Source organism: Arvicanthis niloticus, chromosome 22, assembly GCF_011762505.2.
Source record: "Arvicanthis niloticus isolate mArvNil1 chromosome 22, mArvNil1.pat.X, whole genome shotgun sequence".
Classification (NCBI taxonomy): domain Eukaryota; kingdom Metazoa; phylum Chordata; class Mammalia; order Rodentia; family Muridae; genus Arvicanthis; species Arvicanthis niloticus.
This window is the reverse complement of record NC_133429.1, coordinates 7,130,279-7,148,576: the sequence shown is the minus strand read 5'-3', so window position 1 is coordinate 7,148,576 and position 18,298 is coordinate 7,130,279. Positions and strand designations below refer to the sequence as shown.

Genomic DNA, 18,298 nt, shown 5'->3' with positions numbered 1-18,298 from the left:
GGACATAAGCCTGGAGCAAGCCAGACAGCAGTGTTCCCTCATGGCTCCTGCTTCAGTTCCTGAACTAATTCCCCTCGATGAGGGATTGTGACTTGGAAGAGTAACTGAATCCTTTCTCTTCGGGGTGCTTTTGGTCCTGGTGTTTATCCCAGCAACAGAAAAGCAAACTAGGACAGAAACCAGAACCAGAAGTGGGGCATCTCTGTGGTGAGCGGGCCATGTTGATCTAGTAAGACAACAGACATATTTGAAACTTTAGGTTCCAGATTGAATACTCAAAGATTAATGGGTCACTCTGTGGAAGCTTGGATGGTAAGAATACTGGAAATACAGACAATAGGGCCCTGGCTTGTGAAGATACAGGGGGAAGCAGAGACTTGACTAGGGTTGTCTATGTGGTATTTCCAGTAAGACTCTGTGGAAGTGAGACCTTCTGTGTTTTATGGACAGTGGAGGTTGGTTAGCAGGACTGAGAAACAGTTGTAATTAATGAGAGACCAGAATCACTGATGAGAAATCTGGGAAGTATTTCCTCAGGGCAAGCACACAGAAGCTGTGGTCTAGAAGGTAGAAGAATCTGTTAATTTTAAGACTTGTATGTGGTACTGATTTGGCAGGACTGAGACTTGGCAGTAGGTGGAAGTGCTCCAGCCCCCTAAGAGAGACCAGGGGAGGCTATTGGTGAGGATGAAGCCTCAGCTCAAGTGCAGACTCCAGGATACCGGAGGCATCAGTATCGTGGGATATCTGCCAAGGATGGGGGCAGGTGTGCAGTGACGCTGATCTGTGCCTAAGTGACAAGCTTTGTGAGCTTCGGATGGCAGAGCCAGAGAAATGGAGTCGTCCAAGCCTTCTGGAGCCAGACAAGCACAAGTATATTTCAGATGTCAGACACTGAACCTTTTACATTGTTGGTTTTGCTTTGATCTGATTACAACTGTGCTCTGTTCTTCCTTGGAAGAAGGAAGTACATAACTTGTTTGGACATTAAGAGAGTTGGTATTTTTAAAGAGACCTTGCACCTTTAAAGCACTGCAATTTTGAAGACTGGAACTTTTAAGGTTGCACTGTATTTTGTATTATGATATTAACCTAAGCTATGGGACAAGCCAGGAAGGACAGATTATAGTTTAACAGTGAGTGATGTGCTTGTACATCGAGCTGACAAGAGGATCAAGTGTGCTAGTCAACACTGCTGTCAACGCACTGGGAAGAGGGAACCTCAAGTGAGGAACAGCCTTCCTCAGACTCTCCTGCAGCATGTCTATGGGGCTTTCTTTTGGTTGCTAACTGCTATGGGAAGGCCCAGCCTGTGGGGGAGTGCTTTCCTTAGGCAGGTAGGCCTGGGCTACATAAGAAAGGCAGAGGAACATAGCCTGGGAGCAAGCCAAAAAGCACCACTCTTGCGTGGTTTCTGCTTGAGCTCCTGCCCTGGCTACCCTCAATGAAAGCTGGTGGCCTGGAAGTGTAAGCCAAAAAACCCCCTTCTGCTCCAAGAAGCTTTTGATCAAGGTGTATCATGGTAACAGAAAAACAACCTATACTATCCACATGTATACCATGCCAAGAGAAAAAGAAATACATTAAACAGATGAATCTGTCCATCTCTTAAGCACAGGAATAACTGGGATCATCAATGGAAACTGACGCCTGCTCCAACTTTTCTAACAAATCTGGAACAATAGCAGCCAACGAGTGAGTTCCCAAAATAATGTTTTATACTGAATAAAAGTCACATGCCATTTATTACATTTTTTTCACATAACTTGAGAATAGGATAGAGTGAGATTTTGTTCTATTTGTAAATAAAAGTAAAACCAAGGTAATATATTTAACTTATCAAAAACTTGATTAAAGTCTAGAAAGTCAGGTTCTTACTTCCTTACTGTTCCTAAATGCAACCAGGTAAGGTAGCACATGCCTGTGAGCTGGGCACCGGCAGGTAGAGGCAAGAGGATCAGGTGACTAAGGCCAGCCTTGCTATATAGTAAGTTCGAGGCCAGCCAGTGCTACATGAGTCCCTGTCTCCTGAAAAACAACAAAATAAGCAAACAAAACAAACAAACAAACAAACAAAACCACAACCACAATAAAAAAAAAAAAAACCACCACCAAAATCCTCCTTGATGCAAGGAGTTCAACTAAAGCAACTGTAAGCCAACTTAAATCATAGGTAAAGGCATTAGGAGAAACGAAGTTGTGTTGTTTGAAGTTTTACCAAAAACACTCTAGAAATAAGCATAAAAATATAAATTCTAAGAGCTTAAACAACAGCAAAAAAGTTTTCATTTCTCTCCCTTTTCTATGTTTAACCGAGACTGTTGTGAGCTACTGGGGTCTTTTCAGAACAGTTTAGACAGAAGTGCTGGGAGCATCTCAAATACCAAGTATCTCAAAAAAAACAACCAAATAAACAAAACACACACACAAGGACAAAAGGAAAGAACAGGCCATGACAACAAGCTGGAAGTCAAGCTGCCAACACCTGTAAGCCAACGAAGAATCAGCATATGTTTAGAAATCCAGAATAAGCTGGTGTGAAATGTCCAGTTTTATGCACATAGTTTGTTCAACAAGTCATCAGAAGGCAGGAAGTCTACAGCAGAACACTATGAAAAGGAATAGAGCAGAGAGGGAACACCCAAGTCACCCACATCCCTGGAGTAGGGGGACTCCCAAGTCACCCACATACCTGGAGTAGGGGGGACACCCGAGTCACCCACATACCTGGGTCTAATGGACACTCGTTCAGTTTGGCAAACTCTGCTGGTGTTTTCCCTGTCAGAACACAGTTTGAACTTCGGAGCATGATGGGCATTCTGTTTAAAGTAAAATAAAAGAAAGTTATCATGCACGGACTGACAGAAAAACGGCAGTGAACATATGGCAGAGGGGCCCGAGTCTCCATGTAACCACTCGGAAGAGGCATTCCATGAGAGAGCCAAGGGAAAACCAAGATTTCCCCAGATATATCCATATCTTCTGGCACAGATGACAGCTGTGCTGGATAGCGACGATGGCACAGCTGAGAAGAGAATTACTGAACAGAAGGTATCAAAGAATGTGACTTCAGGGGACTATGAGATTGACTCCATGAAGAATGTTCGAGGAAGAGCCGTGCAAGAGCAATCTAAAGCTCACCTATTCAGAATTACTTAAGGGGGAAAGGCTGTGGGTCTTAAATATGGCTGAAGGCTATCACAGTACTATCTATACAGGACACATGACCACACATAAACAGATGATGGTCAAGACAAACACAGCACAGCTGAAGAGAAGGCTTGAAACACCAGCCAAGGTAGGTTACCAAAGGGAAACTGTGTAGTCAGATAGCACTGGGGACCAAGAGGACAGCCTGCATGTGGGTACTCTGTTAAGTACCACGCAGAGGTCAGGTAGGGAAGAAACTTTCCATCTTCAGAATATGAAAAATAAGACACCAAATCAAAGTCTGACATGAAGAGGTATATGTGGCACAAAGAAAACCCAAACAAGGCACAGGACTGATGGCCTGCAGGTGAGACCACTGGTTGTTTTTCCAGAGGACTCGGCTTCAGGTCCCAGCACCCTGTCTTGGGGATCTGATGCTGGCTTTGGCCCTCCTTTGAAACTAAGCACACATGTAGCACACAGACATACATGCAGACAAAAGACCCACGTAAACAAACGTTCGGAAATATAAATAAATGTTAACTTTATAAAACAACAATAATTTTGAATTTATGAGTAACAACAACAACAACAACAAAAAGGCAAGAGGAACTGAGGCTGACAAAATTTTAAAATTCAAGAACAGATTTGGCCTGTCAAAGCTTTCTAAGATCTTACTCTTGCTAGGAGAATAAAGATATACTCAAACTTTGTTGATCAATGCAGTTTAATTCTAACGTAACATAACCAGAAATGAAACACATGTCTTTCAGAGCAGGTAGAAGAGAGAAGAAAAAAGCTCCATTTAAATGAAGCGAAGAAAAAAAAATAAAAAGTTGGAAAGATTTCATGTGCAGAATACACTGATGGAAATATATGTAAATATATATGTGGTGGTTTGAATACGCTTGGCCCAGGGAGTGGGACTATTAGGAGGTGTGGTCTTGTTGGAGTAGATATAACCTTGTTGGAGGAAGTGTGTCTCTGGGAATGTGGGGGTGGGCTTTGAGACCAACCTCCTAGCTGCCTGAGGATGCAGTCTTCTACTGGCTGCCTTCTGATTGAGATGCAGAACTCTCAGCTCCTTCTCCAGCACCATGCCTGCCTAGACACTGCCATGCTTCCCATCAAGATGATAATGGACTTAACTTCTGAACCTGTAAGCCAGCCCCAATTAAATGTTGTCCTTTATAAGAGTTGCCTTGGTCATGGTGTCTGTTCACAGCAATGAAACCCTAAGACATATATACTTCTATACACATAAATTGTGTGTGTGTGTGTGTGTGTGTGCATGTGCATATGCATGTATAATAGATGTAAACAAACTACATTCTCCAACAAATTAAAACGAAAGTCTAGGTACACATGGTTCACCTCAAGGAAACCAAAAATATTTTAAATTCATAGCCATTTCTACAGAAGACTCAACATCTGTCCTTAATTAGAAAAACCAGGTTCCAAAGTTACTAGCTGGTACTATCCATTATTTTCAAACGTGTTCTAGGAGATAGTAACTTCTTCCAAAACTATTGCTACACATAGATAATGTCTAGAAAAACTACATACAGGATCCACCAAGAAGCCCAGTGCATAATTAAGTGATCTATTAAGCAGTCACTGCTGGTGTCAGGAGACGAAAGGAAAGCATTTCCTCAGCTTTAGCAAAAACTCTGCAATTACTATAAACCACAGCTCTGTCTGACCTTTACCCTAAGGATCCACAAAGTAATTCTATAAGCTAGGTACCATTTCCCACACCTTTAGAGGAGGGAGTGAGGTGCCAGTCTCCAGGTAGTGTAGCTTCAATAACAAACTTGTTTCTCACCTGCCAATGGGTAAGGCATTGCGGATTATCCTCTGGCTGCCTCGGGTATACTCAATGTCCACTGTGATCGGGGCGGAGTATGTCATGTCCCTCAGACGGCACTGCCACAGAATCACACGGTTAGTGCCCCTCTGCCCTTCAGCAATCCCACTTGGAGTATAGTGCATACCAAACTGAACTTTCCCCACTGAGCTGCTGATGCCTTGCCTCAGGGCATGGGGAGTCCAGTTGTGTTTAGAACATGTGTTAGCTCAGCATGAAAACAAGCTGAAGGATATCTTCATCCTTTATACATTGCTATACCCAGCTTTTACATGAAGGTGTGGGACCAACGATCCACAAGATACAGGAAACCACATGAAACTCCTCAGTGACTTCAACAGATTACACTGACAGTTATGTGGTGGTTTATAGCTTCAAAAGAGAATTTCTCTGAAATTAAGCATGTAATTCTGCCTGTTAAATCCCATCTGCAGCTTATACTAGAAGTTAGGTTTAGACTTCTTTTTAACGTTTACAACAGTGTCTAAGATTTTAAAGTTTAAGTTTTCTATTCCTGACCAGTAATAATTGCATGTAGAGCTGAAGGAATGGCTCAGGGGTTAGGAATACTGGCTGCTCTTCCAAAGATCCAGTTTCAATTAAAAAAATGTTTAGGAGTATACTTCAAGAGCAGACTCTAGGTCAAAACAAACAAGTCCAGGCATGGTACCTCATGAGGGGACACTGGTCTAGTTACATTGAAGCTTTCTTCGACATCAGGAAGTCCAACATAGATATTAAGATATCTGAAAGGCAAATTATTCCATTATCAATTACACCTTCTCAGAAAATACATATGTGTGATCCCTCAGTCTTTGACAAGTGCCTATCTTACTGAGGATGACAAACAAAAGTGACAATTTGCATACCTTCTTGGGGTGACAGTTTATGGAACCTTACAAATGAGGGAAGACGCTATCAAAGTATTTGTGTGCAGTGTGTGTGTGTGTGTGTGTGTGCACACGTGCATGAACACGTGTGCTGTACGAATATGCACTCGTGTGCACAGGTGCACCTGCAGGCGTTAGTGCACAGCTTCTTTCCCTACTGCTTTCCACCTATGTATTTTTAAAGATTATTTTTATTTTATGTGCTCAGGTGTTTTGCCTACATGTAAATACACTGTGTGCATGCATGACACCTGCAGAAGCCAGAAGAGGGCACTGGATCCCCAGGAACTGGGGTTACAGAGGGTTGCAGCAATAATACGGGGCCAGCGCTGTCAACTCCTGTAAGACACAGAAATACAGATGCGTACACGGATGTATTAGTACATATACATGTATTTGCCAATGCTGTCTGCTAAGTCTTAGTGCTTGTATGTTCACCTAAACGTACTACCTTCCAATAAAAACGACCAAAGTACCTTGGAGAAGTGCTTGCTTCCCAGACGAGGACAGAAGGGAAAAGCAAGTATATATTGTATCCCATGGTTCCAGAAAGTAGAGAAGTAGGTGAAATACCATGAGAGCACATTTTGAAAGGACATGATGTCAAGGCCAAAGATTTCCCTATGGCAAAGCTAAGATAACCTGAGGAAGAGACTAACAATATTGGACTACAAACAACAGAAAAAAATAAATAACCATGAGCCTAGACTGATATAAAACAATATACAGAAAGGTACAATAAGGGTGTGGGAATATTAAAAGCAGAAGGCACGATGGGAGAGAGACTTCTCTCACAGTAGCAGCCACTATGGACAAGAACCATCAATGCACATTAGAATCAGTGGAGGGGTTGTGAATGTGGCTCTGTGTAGAGTGCTTGTCCCATAAATGCAAACCCAGGCACAGGAGTTGTCTATTTGGTTATTTTTTTGATAAATAAAATTAGTGATGAAAATATTGACAGTTGAATTGGCTAAAGGATCTCCCCATAGATGCTTGTTATAAAAAGAAAAAAATTGCATCCTTACAATGGACAATTCTGAAAGGCAGACACTACATTAATCAAGTAAACAGTGTTAGAAAGATAGTGACATTTATACCCTCTAACATGAATCAGTAAAAGTGGCACAAAAAATTGCTGAGGTATTCTTGCTAAAATGTGTAACTTAATCTAATCATGAGCAAGTATCCAGACACTCAGACTCAAAGACCCTCTGCAAACCTGACCAAACTATTCAAGTGTCATGGCCATGAAACACCAGGTAAGACTGAGGACTCTCAGAGTCAGGAGGTGAAGAAACCAAGGCAACCGAAGGGCTGGGGAGACGTCTCAGCACTTCAAGACCATGCACTACTCATCTTGAAGAGGACCCAAAGTTGAGTGCCCAGCACCACATCTGGCAGCTCCAGGAGATCTGAGGCCCTCTTCTGGCCTCCATGGGCAACTGCACTCAGCTGTACATACCGTTCCTCCTCCCACACACACACATATACATAATGATGGACCATCTTAAGATCAGAAGCCATCTTATTATAAAGTCAAAATAAATTTATTCCTGTTTTATGTAAAACATGTATTTGGTTAGGTCTTGGCCCATCTTTCTAGAATTTGACATACTCCACAACCTGTACTCTAGGCTCCACCCTAAGAAAATGTTCTGCCAAATCATTTTGAAATGTTTGCACAAGTTCCTAAATAACCAATATTTCTCTGGAAATCCCTCAATCCTTGAAAACCTCCTAGTCTTGCAGGTTTGAGGGCTATATAAACCCCACTGCCTCCTATGTCTGAGAGTGTTTTCTAAAACCCCACTTTAGAAAGGAAAGGTTGCATACTTTGACCACAGAGTTTGGGCAATGGTCTTTACTCCTATTCAGTGGAACTGACACTAGAAAGACAGCCTAACATGGGCCAGGGACTGATTCTGGCAGAAGAAACAGGACATCAATGGGGAGATATCAGGTCAGGTCTCCTTTCAGCCAGTAGTACTCCATCAATGTAACCTTCTGGTTCTGATGATTGCCTCTGGTTATATACAATGTAGCAACATACGCTGTGTCAAAAATTCTGAATGGTTTTTATCATTATTAATTTTATATAAAACTCATCAAAACAAAGGCTTACTTAAAAGAATTAAAACATCAGTTTTAGTAACTTTTCAATTAAAACTCTAACAAATGATTTACAATTAAAAGTTAAATATGAGCACTTTACAATTAGTTTACTAAATAGATAAAATAGTGGTATTACAAGAGATTTGACAGCGAGTATATTTACTTCAGTATTTAATAATATTATGTACTACATAATATTCTCATAATAGTAGCAGCTGGTTTCTTACTTTAAGTACCACATGGGGTCAGCATCGCTTGTAACCTTTTCATTGGCTTTCATTATCTTCTTTATCTGCAGTAGAAAGTGCAGAATTAGGAACAGAGCTCTTGCTTCCAACTGGTCCTCAGTTCACATGTGGTCTTAATCCTAGATGCTTACCTCTACATTAATGAAATAGTTAAAGGAGTCTATGTGCTGCTTCACCAGGCCTTTCACCTACACAGAGAAAGAACAAAAGATGCCAGCAAAGGAACAGTGAGTCGCTCTGGCCACAGGTAACCATCAAGGTTTCTCAAATACAAGTGAGGGCAAGATTAATAATGTATTTGGTTAAGAAAAAAAGTTAAAGGACCACCTAATGACTTATCACATGAAAAATAACCAATTATTATTAAATAGCAAACGATTACCTTTAAAAATGCTGGAAGCAGCCTCCATTTTTCCTGTGGACCAAACAAAAGGACATGAGAACACATGTCAGTAACCACAAAACATAATTACTGCGGTGTACCAAGTTTATCACAGTGTGCAGAAAGAAGTAAACCAAACAGGGAAAATATTGTAATATAATTTCTATTGTAAACATCACGTTTGTATGGTGCACATGCACAAAAACACATACACATCTACCACAGGTTTCCTTAAGTATAATAAAACCTCTTCTGGATGACAAGGTTCCAAACACTTTTCACATTTATTCTCATGGCACATCTTAAGTGAGGCTTGCAGTTTGAAAAGAGAACAGTTAGTCTTGAGTCTGGAGGGAGAATCAGAGTTCTTTCTAAACCAGAGCCTCAAGCTACGTCACAGCTTCTGGAGATCAGCACACTGGGTTTGCTCCTCCACTGACGGGACTGCTAATTGCCATCCCTCTTGCGTTTTCAGACTTGCCTTACAGACCACTACATCAGGGACAGCCTCTTTTCTCTTATCCCATCCACTAAGAGAGCCCTGACAGATGGGTACAGCTGAGTGTAAAGTCAGAATACTCGGTTCCTAAGGAAAGATCTGTGGATAGCCTACGACTTTGTGGCAAACTTAAAAAAAAAAAAAAAAAAAATGGCTTTAGGGGCTGGAGAGATGGCTCAATGGTTGTTAAAAGCACTAGCTGCTCTTCCAGAGTTCCTGAGTTCAATATCCAAGAGCCAATCACATGGTGGCTCACAACCATCTTCTGATGTCCTCTTCTGACATGCAGGTGACTATGCAGAGTACTCACATATATAAAATAAATTTAAAAAAAAAAACAAAAAAAACCACAAAAACAAGAACTAGTTTTAACTTGAGGGACCTGAGTGACACTGCAAAGTTCTGAGTGGAGGGTGACATAATACATCTATGCACATTAACTGAATCGATCTGGATGCTCGGTGGGAATGGACAAGGCTCGAAGCAGGACAATCACTTAGCTAATCACAGTATCCCAGGCTGGTAACAGTATAGGTAGGAAGTGAGAAGCTGTGTAGCTAGCAGACATAAGCTTGAGCAAAGCCAGTAAAATGACAACAGACTGGATGGCTTCCTAGAGAAAAGTAAAGTTAAAATTAACATCGTGGTTTCTGGTCTGAGAAGGCAGAGGCACACAGCCACCGTTGACAGAAATGAGAGGGTGGGGCCATGTGTAGGAGCAGCAGGTAGTAAGGAGTTGGGGTGTTAGGAATTTGGTTGGTGCATTTTTAGTCTGAGATACCAATTAGACATTCAGAAAGAAATGTCTAACGGGTTGTAGATGTCTTAGAAACAGAGTGGCCTGGGATATAAATTATGGAACAGTTACTAAAGCCAAGGGACAGTGAGATGGCCCGGGAGCAATGAAAAATGAGTTGAACAAAGTGAGAAAAGCTGAACATAGTAGTGAACACCTTTAATCCCAGCACTTGGGAGGTGGAGACAGATGGATCTCTGTGAGTTCAAAGCCAACCTGGTCTACAAAGTTAGTTCCATGACACCCTACATAGTGAGATCCTGCCTCAAAAAATGAGGCAGAGAGAAAAAGAGAGAGAGAAAGAAAGAGGGAGGGACGGAGGGAGAGAGAGACAGACAGACAGAGACAGAGACAGAGACAGACTGACTTTTTAACATCTAGAAATGAGGATATGGTGAGGCCCAGAAAACAGGTAAGCCGGTCTCTGAAAATAGAGAACAAGAGTGTTTTCTGGGGAAGGGGAGGGGCTTAAAAGATTGTAAGAGAACTTTTTGGGTTGATGGAAATGTTCTAGAGCATATATTGGGGTAATAGTTGTTTGAGTATCTGTAACTATCAAAGCCAAAGCAAGTGACGCTTAGTATCTGTGTAATAATATGTTCCATTATATCCTGTTAAGCAGAAAAAGAGAAGACCAAAATTACAAGCTGAATTAAATTCCTACACTGGCTTCTATGTGGCCTGGCCTACAGGACTGTAGAAGACATCAGTAGGTAAACTCTAATTTACCATGGCTGGTGCCCATATAACAATGGGGAATCTGACAGATACATTCAGGGACACTGTCAGGTAAAGATGAAGACAGATGTCAGCGTGATGCTTCTGTAACCCAAAGATATATCAACAACTGTCAGTAAACCAGCAGACACTAGGGAAGAGCACACACTGAAGTCTTTCCCAGGTTCTTCTGTAAGCTTCGTCTTGGATTTCCAGCCTTCAGAAATATGGGAACCTGAACATCTCTGGTTTTTTACACTATCAAGCTATGGTACTTTAATTACAGCCATCCCACGTACTAATCTAGCTTTTCAATTTCTTGCTCCCATATTTCAAAATTTTCCCTCTGTGCGCAATGAAATTCCTATCTCAAAGACAGGAGGAGTGAATATACAGTCCTTGTGGAAAACTCACTGTCTGTCACAAACACAGACTTTTTCATCTCCTCTAGAAAATCAGGAAACCCTCCCTTACTTAGACACCCCAACTCCTGGATGTGTACTCTGCAACTTTTTCTATTGGCTTATTCTTGCAAAACAACTCAACCTTTGAGCTAGCTGTGGTGGCCCACACCTATAACCCTGGCAATTAAGAGGCAGAAACAGAATCCATTTAGAATTGGCCTCAGCTATATCAATTCAAATCTAGCCTTGGCTACATACAATTCTATCTCCAAGAAGTGAGAAAATGCATAAATAACATAAGGTTGGCGAAGGATTGTAAGGATGGCAATAGAGAGAAAGCCAAAGAGTTGGCAATAGAATTCTACACATTATCACCATTCCATCAAATAGCTTAAGTTCAGGAATATGCTGCCCATTGCACTTAGGGTACAATGGTTTGAGTAAGAATGGGCCGAAAGCTCATAAATCTGGATACTTAGTCACTAGGGAGTGGAACTTTCTGAAAGGATTAGGACTTGGAACTGTGGCCTTGTTGGAGGAAATATGTCACTGGGGGCAGGCTTTGAAGTTTCAAAGTCTCTGTCTGTCTCTGTCTCTGTCTGTCCATCCCTCCATCCCTCTGTCCCTCCTTCCCTCCCTCTGCCTGCATACTGACCAGGATATAAAGCTCTCAGCCACTTCTCCAGCACCATACAGGATGGTGATCCCTGATATAACAATAATGGACTAACCTCTGAAACTGCAGGCAAGCCCCCAGTTAAAAGCTTTCTATTATAAGAGTTGCCTTGATCACGGTGTCTCTTCACAGAACACTGATTGGGACATAGGATGAAATCTAAAGTCATAAACATGTTTGTAACTTACCAAGTCTGGCCAGTGCTTACTTCTCCACCTCTTTCCCTCCACTGCCTACTGTACTTGCTCTGTTTGGTTTTTGTTTTGTTTTGGTTAGGGGTTTTTTGGTCTTTTTTTCCCCCCTCTTGTATGCTTATACTGACTTTGGTGGGTTTTCTTTTCCTATTTAACTTTCAACTTTAATTTGTAGAGCAAATTTTGTGTGTCAATCACAACTTCCTTAGGAAGGCACTGATTCCTTCCTACCACAGTGTCTGCCGTAGACCCTTGTGTGTTTCTAACACTGCTAGAGCCCTTTTCCCCCAGTCTTACTCTCTATAGCAGGGTCCCAGGTCTTGGCATATTATTCTGAATGAATGAACATAATAAATGATGTTACTTACTGCCTTTGCCAAAGAAGGGCCTAGAATTGCACTGGAGACTCAGAAACTGACACTGCACTTATTTATACTTATTATTCTCATTTATTTTAGTAAGCTAATGAACAGTAATCTGAACAGTACTTACAAGAGCAGTATTTTAGTATGCTGAGTTAAATGAACAAATGATATTTCCTTCCAGCAGAGCCTATTTACTACTCAGCTCCCCAACTTGTATTTTCTCTACAATATTCTAGAAAGGAGCTGTTTTATTTGAACTAATATTTCTAGCATATTTTGCCTTCATATTAAACCATGGTAGGAAAAGTTACTCAAGCTTTGGGGTCGGTTATTAGTCATTGATGAGGTGAATAAATACTAATCGATCTACAGAGTACTTATGTGGCAGTGTCTTAGCAACTTAAACAAGCAAACAGACATGCCTATTGACTTCAGAAGCTGTTAACTTAATAGGGGTGGCATGTAAGCAAATGGAACGGCACTTGGTAGGTGCTGTGACACAAGTGTGCGGTGGAGCGGATTAATCTATGTGCTAGCTAGACTGCTATGCCTGCACATGGTGAGCACACAAAGGAGGCATTCCGAATAAAGGGAGCCATCGTGCACAGTGCACAGGGTTGAAGGAGCTGGCAGGGTTGAGAACACTGAGGATGTCTCTGTCTGCTATGGGTTAGACATGGTAACGGTAGGTACATTGAAGAGGCTTCAGGTAGTGAATGAGATGACAGCAGGTTCCACTGAGCCAATGCACCGTGGCTCAAATGCTGAGCTAGAGCTGGGGACCAGACAGAAGGACCAGAAGGCACTGACGTGGCCCCTTTGGAAGACATTGGGAGTCCCAACTGCAATTAAGCAGCAGTTAAGGATGATTGTGAGGAAGGATCCTTATATTAACATTGTAATACGACACTGTGATCTACAAAATTCTTACCTGAGAACCATACCAGAAAATATTAAAAGTAAAATAAAATAACACTTATAATGTTCTGAGTAAGTTTATAATTTTGTATTGGGCTACATGTTTAACTATGCTTTGCTGCATGGACAGCAGGTCCTGTTGATTAGGAGTAGGGAAACACTGTGAAATAAGCCAAACACATAGACAAATCCTGTGTATTTTCCCTAAGAGAATCTTGGAACTCATTGTTCAAACTCCCTCTGAGACACTGATGTTGGGACCCTCCTACCTGCACATTCCAAATGCTGGGATTAAAGGAGTGGGGGTTAAACCCTGTTGAATCACAACAGTAGAAATCAACCCTGGGTGCCTTGGAAGAGCAACCAGTAGTCCTCAATCCCTGAGCCACCTCTGGGCCCTAAGGAAGTTTTCTTTTTGTTTGTTTGTTTAGTTGGTTGGTTTTTCGAGACAGGGTTTCTCTGTGTAGCCCTGGCTGTCCTGGAACTCACTCTGTAGACCAGGCTGGCCTCGAACTCAGAAATCCGCCTGCCTCTGCCTCCCGAGTGCTGGGATTAAAGGCGTACGCCACCACTGCCCCACAAGTTTTTAACATTCACAACAGTCACTGATCATGTCGCTCCCTGTTAAACCCTTCAATGGTACTTTATTATTCCCAGGGAGAAAGTCTAACACCTTCTGAGAGTTAACACATTTCAGAATGAGGAAAGCATCTCTTACTACCCTCCTCCCCCAGCACCACTGGATTTATTCTGTTCCTCTGAAACATCAGATGGTACGGCTGAGGGACCTGTACAGTCTGTCGATCTGCCTGAATTTCTTCCTCGACCATCGTCAGTCCTAGATCTCCCTATTCTGTGCCAAAGATGTCAAGGCTCGTAGAGAATTTATATACCTTCTCAGGAAACAGAACCATGTCAATAACTGCACTTCATCAGACAGTTCACCGTGAAGCAATTATCCCTTAACATTTAAGAATCTGATGAAAGTTATAGAAAATACAAGATCAAAAATGAGAGGCGGAAGGATAATCAAGATACTTAAACTACGCCTGCAGTTAAAAGAAACTCTGGACTAAAAGGAAAATGATGACCAGCGTGAGATTCACATTTACTTTTAGCACCAAGCCGGCTATGGGAGGGACTTCAAGCACATCCCCCAAACTCTCAGGATCTCAGTAACCTTCCAGAGTAAAATACACAAGAGCCAATTGTTGCCAGTGCTCACTTGAACTAGAAAAGCTTCACCCGAGAGCCATTCGCTGAGCTTCTAAACTGAGGACGCTACTAAGAGATGTGCTCGTGTTACTACAAACACTCCAGATCCAGACCCTGTGAACGCTCACACACGCGGAGCTCTGAGCATGTGCAGAAGCACTGGGCATGCGCAGAAGCTTAGAGCCCGCCCTCGTCCTGCCCAAAACTCTCCCGGCAACGCCTCCTCGGTAGCCTCCAGTCTCTTCCGCAGCCAATGTTCACGACACTTACCTCCACAGTCGGGATCGGCGCAGCCAGCTGCTCCGGAGTCAGGCTCCCAAGCTCTTCAGCTAGCACGTCCATTCCATTCACGGTAGAGGAAGAAGTCGGCAGAATGTTCACTTCCGCTCGTACGACTCCAAGCAAACAGCACGCGGAGAGTGGTGTGCGTTCTCCTCCAGTGTCCCCGCTGCGCTTGTTTACCGGAGGCCTTTCAAAAGGTTCCGCTGCTCCGGGCCAAACCTGCAGAGGAACCCGGAAGTGACCTAGCCGGATGTAGTAAACTACATCCTCTGGTGTACTTCCGAGGTCTCGCCGGGCTAATCCTGGATTCACGATTCACGACAGGCTTGTTTCCAGTATCCCCAGAATGATTGAATACGGGAAAATATAGTAATTCTAACTGTATACCTAATCCAAAAAATGACTTGGTGGATACACATTGGCCACAGCATGAGCCTCTAAAGCAGAGATTTCATTTAACTCAGTCCAAACTGTATGCTGTGGCGTACAAAAGAGCAAGAAATGTTTTCCATGGCCAGTAAGAGGTTGAATAAACAATTGGTGGTACCTGCGTATAATGGGCAGCCATCAACTGCCATAGGAATGACCATAATAGGGTGGGGAGAAATGCTCTAGTGGCCATAAAGTCTAACAAAATAGTGTTACTTAAACTCCCAGATGCGAGATCTTGGAGTAAATTACCCTCACAAAATTAAATGGGTAGGGAAACCCAATAAATGATATTAAAACAGCTAATTAACGGTTGGAAGAACAGGCTAAATCCTATGTGGATTAAATATTTCTATATATGAAAACAAAACACTTGAAGAACATGTAAGAGGGAGGGAGTTTGTAGTGTGAATGTTTTTTTTCCCCCACTACACTAAATAAACCAGTGGTTGCACCATAATCCTCCCATGGTGACATATACCTCTAATCCCAGCATTTAGAAGCTAGAGGTAGGAGGGCATCCAGAAGCTCAAGGGTATCCTTGGCTACCTAGCAAGTTTGAGCACATCCTGGGCTACATGAAACCCTGTCTCCAGAGAAAAAGGGAATGTATTAATAACATTGACTTAGTGAAGGATTTCAAGGACGGCAACAGAAAAAGCATAAGAATTGCTAATAGAATTTTAAAGTTGTATTCCATTTTTTTACACCGAAAAAAATCTCTATGCATAGTAAACACACACAAAGAGTTGGTAGAAGACAAAGAGATTTCTCACTGAAATTTGAAATGAGTTCATGCAAGTCCAGTGGTAAGAAAATTCCCATGGGAAAAGAAGTAAAAGATGCCAACCGTTGTTTAATGAGTTTCAGTTTGGGACAACACAAAAGTTGCAGAGATGGATAGTGTCACAGTGTCACATGAGTGTGCACAATATTGCTGACCATTTCATAGTTGAAGCATCTAATAGTTCACCTATATAATTGGCACCATCTAATAATATAAGCTTTCTGATTTTCTTTAACCTGGCCCCAAGGTAATCTGCTTACCGAGTTAGCTAGTTAAATTCCAGTTCTTGTATCTAAACATTGTGCTGATAGATTTCTGAAACTAGATGAAGAAAGAAAGAAAACATTACAGGCCACCAAGATGGCTCAGGTTAAGGCACCTGTCACAAAGCTTGACAAGCTAGGTTTGGCCCCCAAGATCCACACTGTAGGAGAGAAGCAACTCTAGAGAACTGTCCTCTGATCCTCACACTCCCCTGTAAGATAAACCATTTAAACTCAGAGTGATCAGCCCCTCCCCCTTAAATCCTTAAGATTGACTCACAGAGACTGTGTTTGAATGATCCCTGTGAGTTACATTACCAGAGAGCACCCTACTTAGAGTGCAGTCCAGAAGGGATTGTGAATGTGATCTATAGATTTCAGGACAGCAGTTTTGGCTCAAGAGTGTCAGCTGTCTTCTACAGTTGTCTTGGATTCCCTCTATGAAGACGGTTCTCCTACTGCAAGCCAGATCACAGGGAGAGCTAAAGATCTCAGCTTTCTGATTGGCGGCTGGAGCCTGCATCTCTAGCAAACCCTCTGCTGCTGTAACCTAATACCTCTATACTTGTCTAGGTCTTCAGGCTAGGACACTGGAACAAGAATCACCTTGCTTTCTAGGTTCTAGTGCAGTTTGTTCCTCAATAAGTTTGTTTTGAATACATAATTTGAGAATAGAATCACAGTAGGTAATAATAAATATAACATTGTATTCCTGTTTTTCACCCTGAGTTTTTAAAGTTTCTCTTGAAATGAAAGGACACTTTGGAGGATGTAGTCCCTAATCTTCCACAGCTACAATTAGTTGACAGTGATGCTGTTGGCTATTAGATCACAACCCCTTGTAAGACTTTTTGCATTACACCTGTACCCCAGATCAAACCCATGACTTCTTTTTGATCTCTAGGAGGCAAGACTTTTGAAGCAAGGTAGGGAAGCCAGGGATAGTTTTGTGCTTCCGAAGTTTTATGCTACCATAACCTTTTACTGAGGTATTAGGACAAAGGCCTGATGGCTTGCATAAAAGTGTGGGAGATCCCGGAGGCCAGGCGCTATGCATCAGGTGTGGGAGATCCCGGAGGCCAGGTGCTATGCACCTTGTAATACTGACCCATCCTTTATACAAGGTGAATGAGGTGTGTGTTAGCCAGATGAAAAGTTATTCCTGGGGGCAAGAATGGCTGATTAAGGGCCAGTGGTAACGGGAGACATGTTTAGGATCCTGGGGTACTAGGGAAAAGTGTACATTAATTTGAACATTACTCCTTAACAGGTATTTGAATTAAGGTGGATTCTCTAATTATCCACTCTTAGTGGTAAGATGAGATCTTCATTTGACAAGCTAAGGCAGTGGTTAAGAAATTTGGCTCACATCTTTAATCTCAGCACTTAGGAGGCAGAGAGGAGTTTGAGGCTAGCCTGGCCTACAGAGTGAGTTGGAAGACAGCCAGAGCTACACAAAGAAACCCTGTATCAAAAAAGAAAAAAAGAAAGAAAGAAAGAAAGAAAGAAAGAAAGAAAGAAAGAAAGAAAGAAAGGAAGAAAGAAAGAAGAAAAGTAATTTGTCAAATGGAGTTGGGATTTAAATCCCTAATTATCTCAGCCCAGGACACCAGCTTTTTGATATGTCACAAACTCAGGTTTCTTTGAGACCTAATACTTTTTAAATCACTCACTCCTAACACCACACCAAAAGCATGGGTAGGCAAAGATTTTAACAGACAGAGCTAACAGCTAGAGCACATTAAGAGTTTTTTTTTTTTTTTTTTTTTCTATGCTGGCAACCGAATGTGGTGCTCATGCAGGGCTTGCCAAGGATGAGTTTGTTGGTGGCACTGTAGAGCCAGCAGAGCTGGGCATTTCACAGCCTTTGTCTCATGTTAAAAAACTTAGATATGTTTTCTAAGGCTTTAGTAGAATATGCTAGAATATATCCTACCAGTGCATCAGGCAGAAGAAAATGTCCCTAGTGCTGTTTCTATCCAGGGATACATTCACAAAGAACCAGTAAGCCAGAAGTTGTGCTGGAGAAAGGAGGGTCCTTCTGTCTGAAAAGACAAAGGGGATGCACATGGGCTGAAGTTCCTGCATACTGAGGGGATTC

General features: G+C 42.1%; 1 protein-coding gene across 1 annotated transcript in view; it reads right to left on the bottom strand.

Moving 5' to 3' along the window:
- Positions 1-14,937, bottom strand: part of Polr3b (RNA polymerase III subunit B) — a 97,101-nt gene extending 82,164 nt beyond the window's left edge. The window contains exons 1-7 of the mRNA XM_076919779.1: positions 14,707-14,937; positions 8,653-8,685; positions 8,402-8,458; positions 8,250-8,314; positions 5,688-5,763; positions 4,976-5,076; positions 2,728-2,819 (exon numbers count right to left, since the gene is read on the bottom strand). Coding sequence (XP_076775894.1) covers positions 2,728-2,819; positions 4,976-5,076; positions 5,688-5,763; positions 8,250-8,314; positions 8,402-8,458; positions 8,653-8,685; positions 14,707-14,778 — 496 coding nt within the window. The 5' untranslated portion in view covers positions 14,779-14,937. The remainder of the gene's footprint in view (positions 1-2,727; positions 2,820-4,975; positions 5,077-5,687; positions 5,764-8,249; positions 8,315-8,401; positions 8,459-8,652; positions 8,686-14,706) is intronic.
- Positions 14,938-18,298: the final 3,361 nt, after the last annotated feature.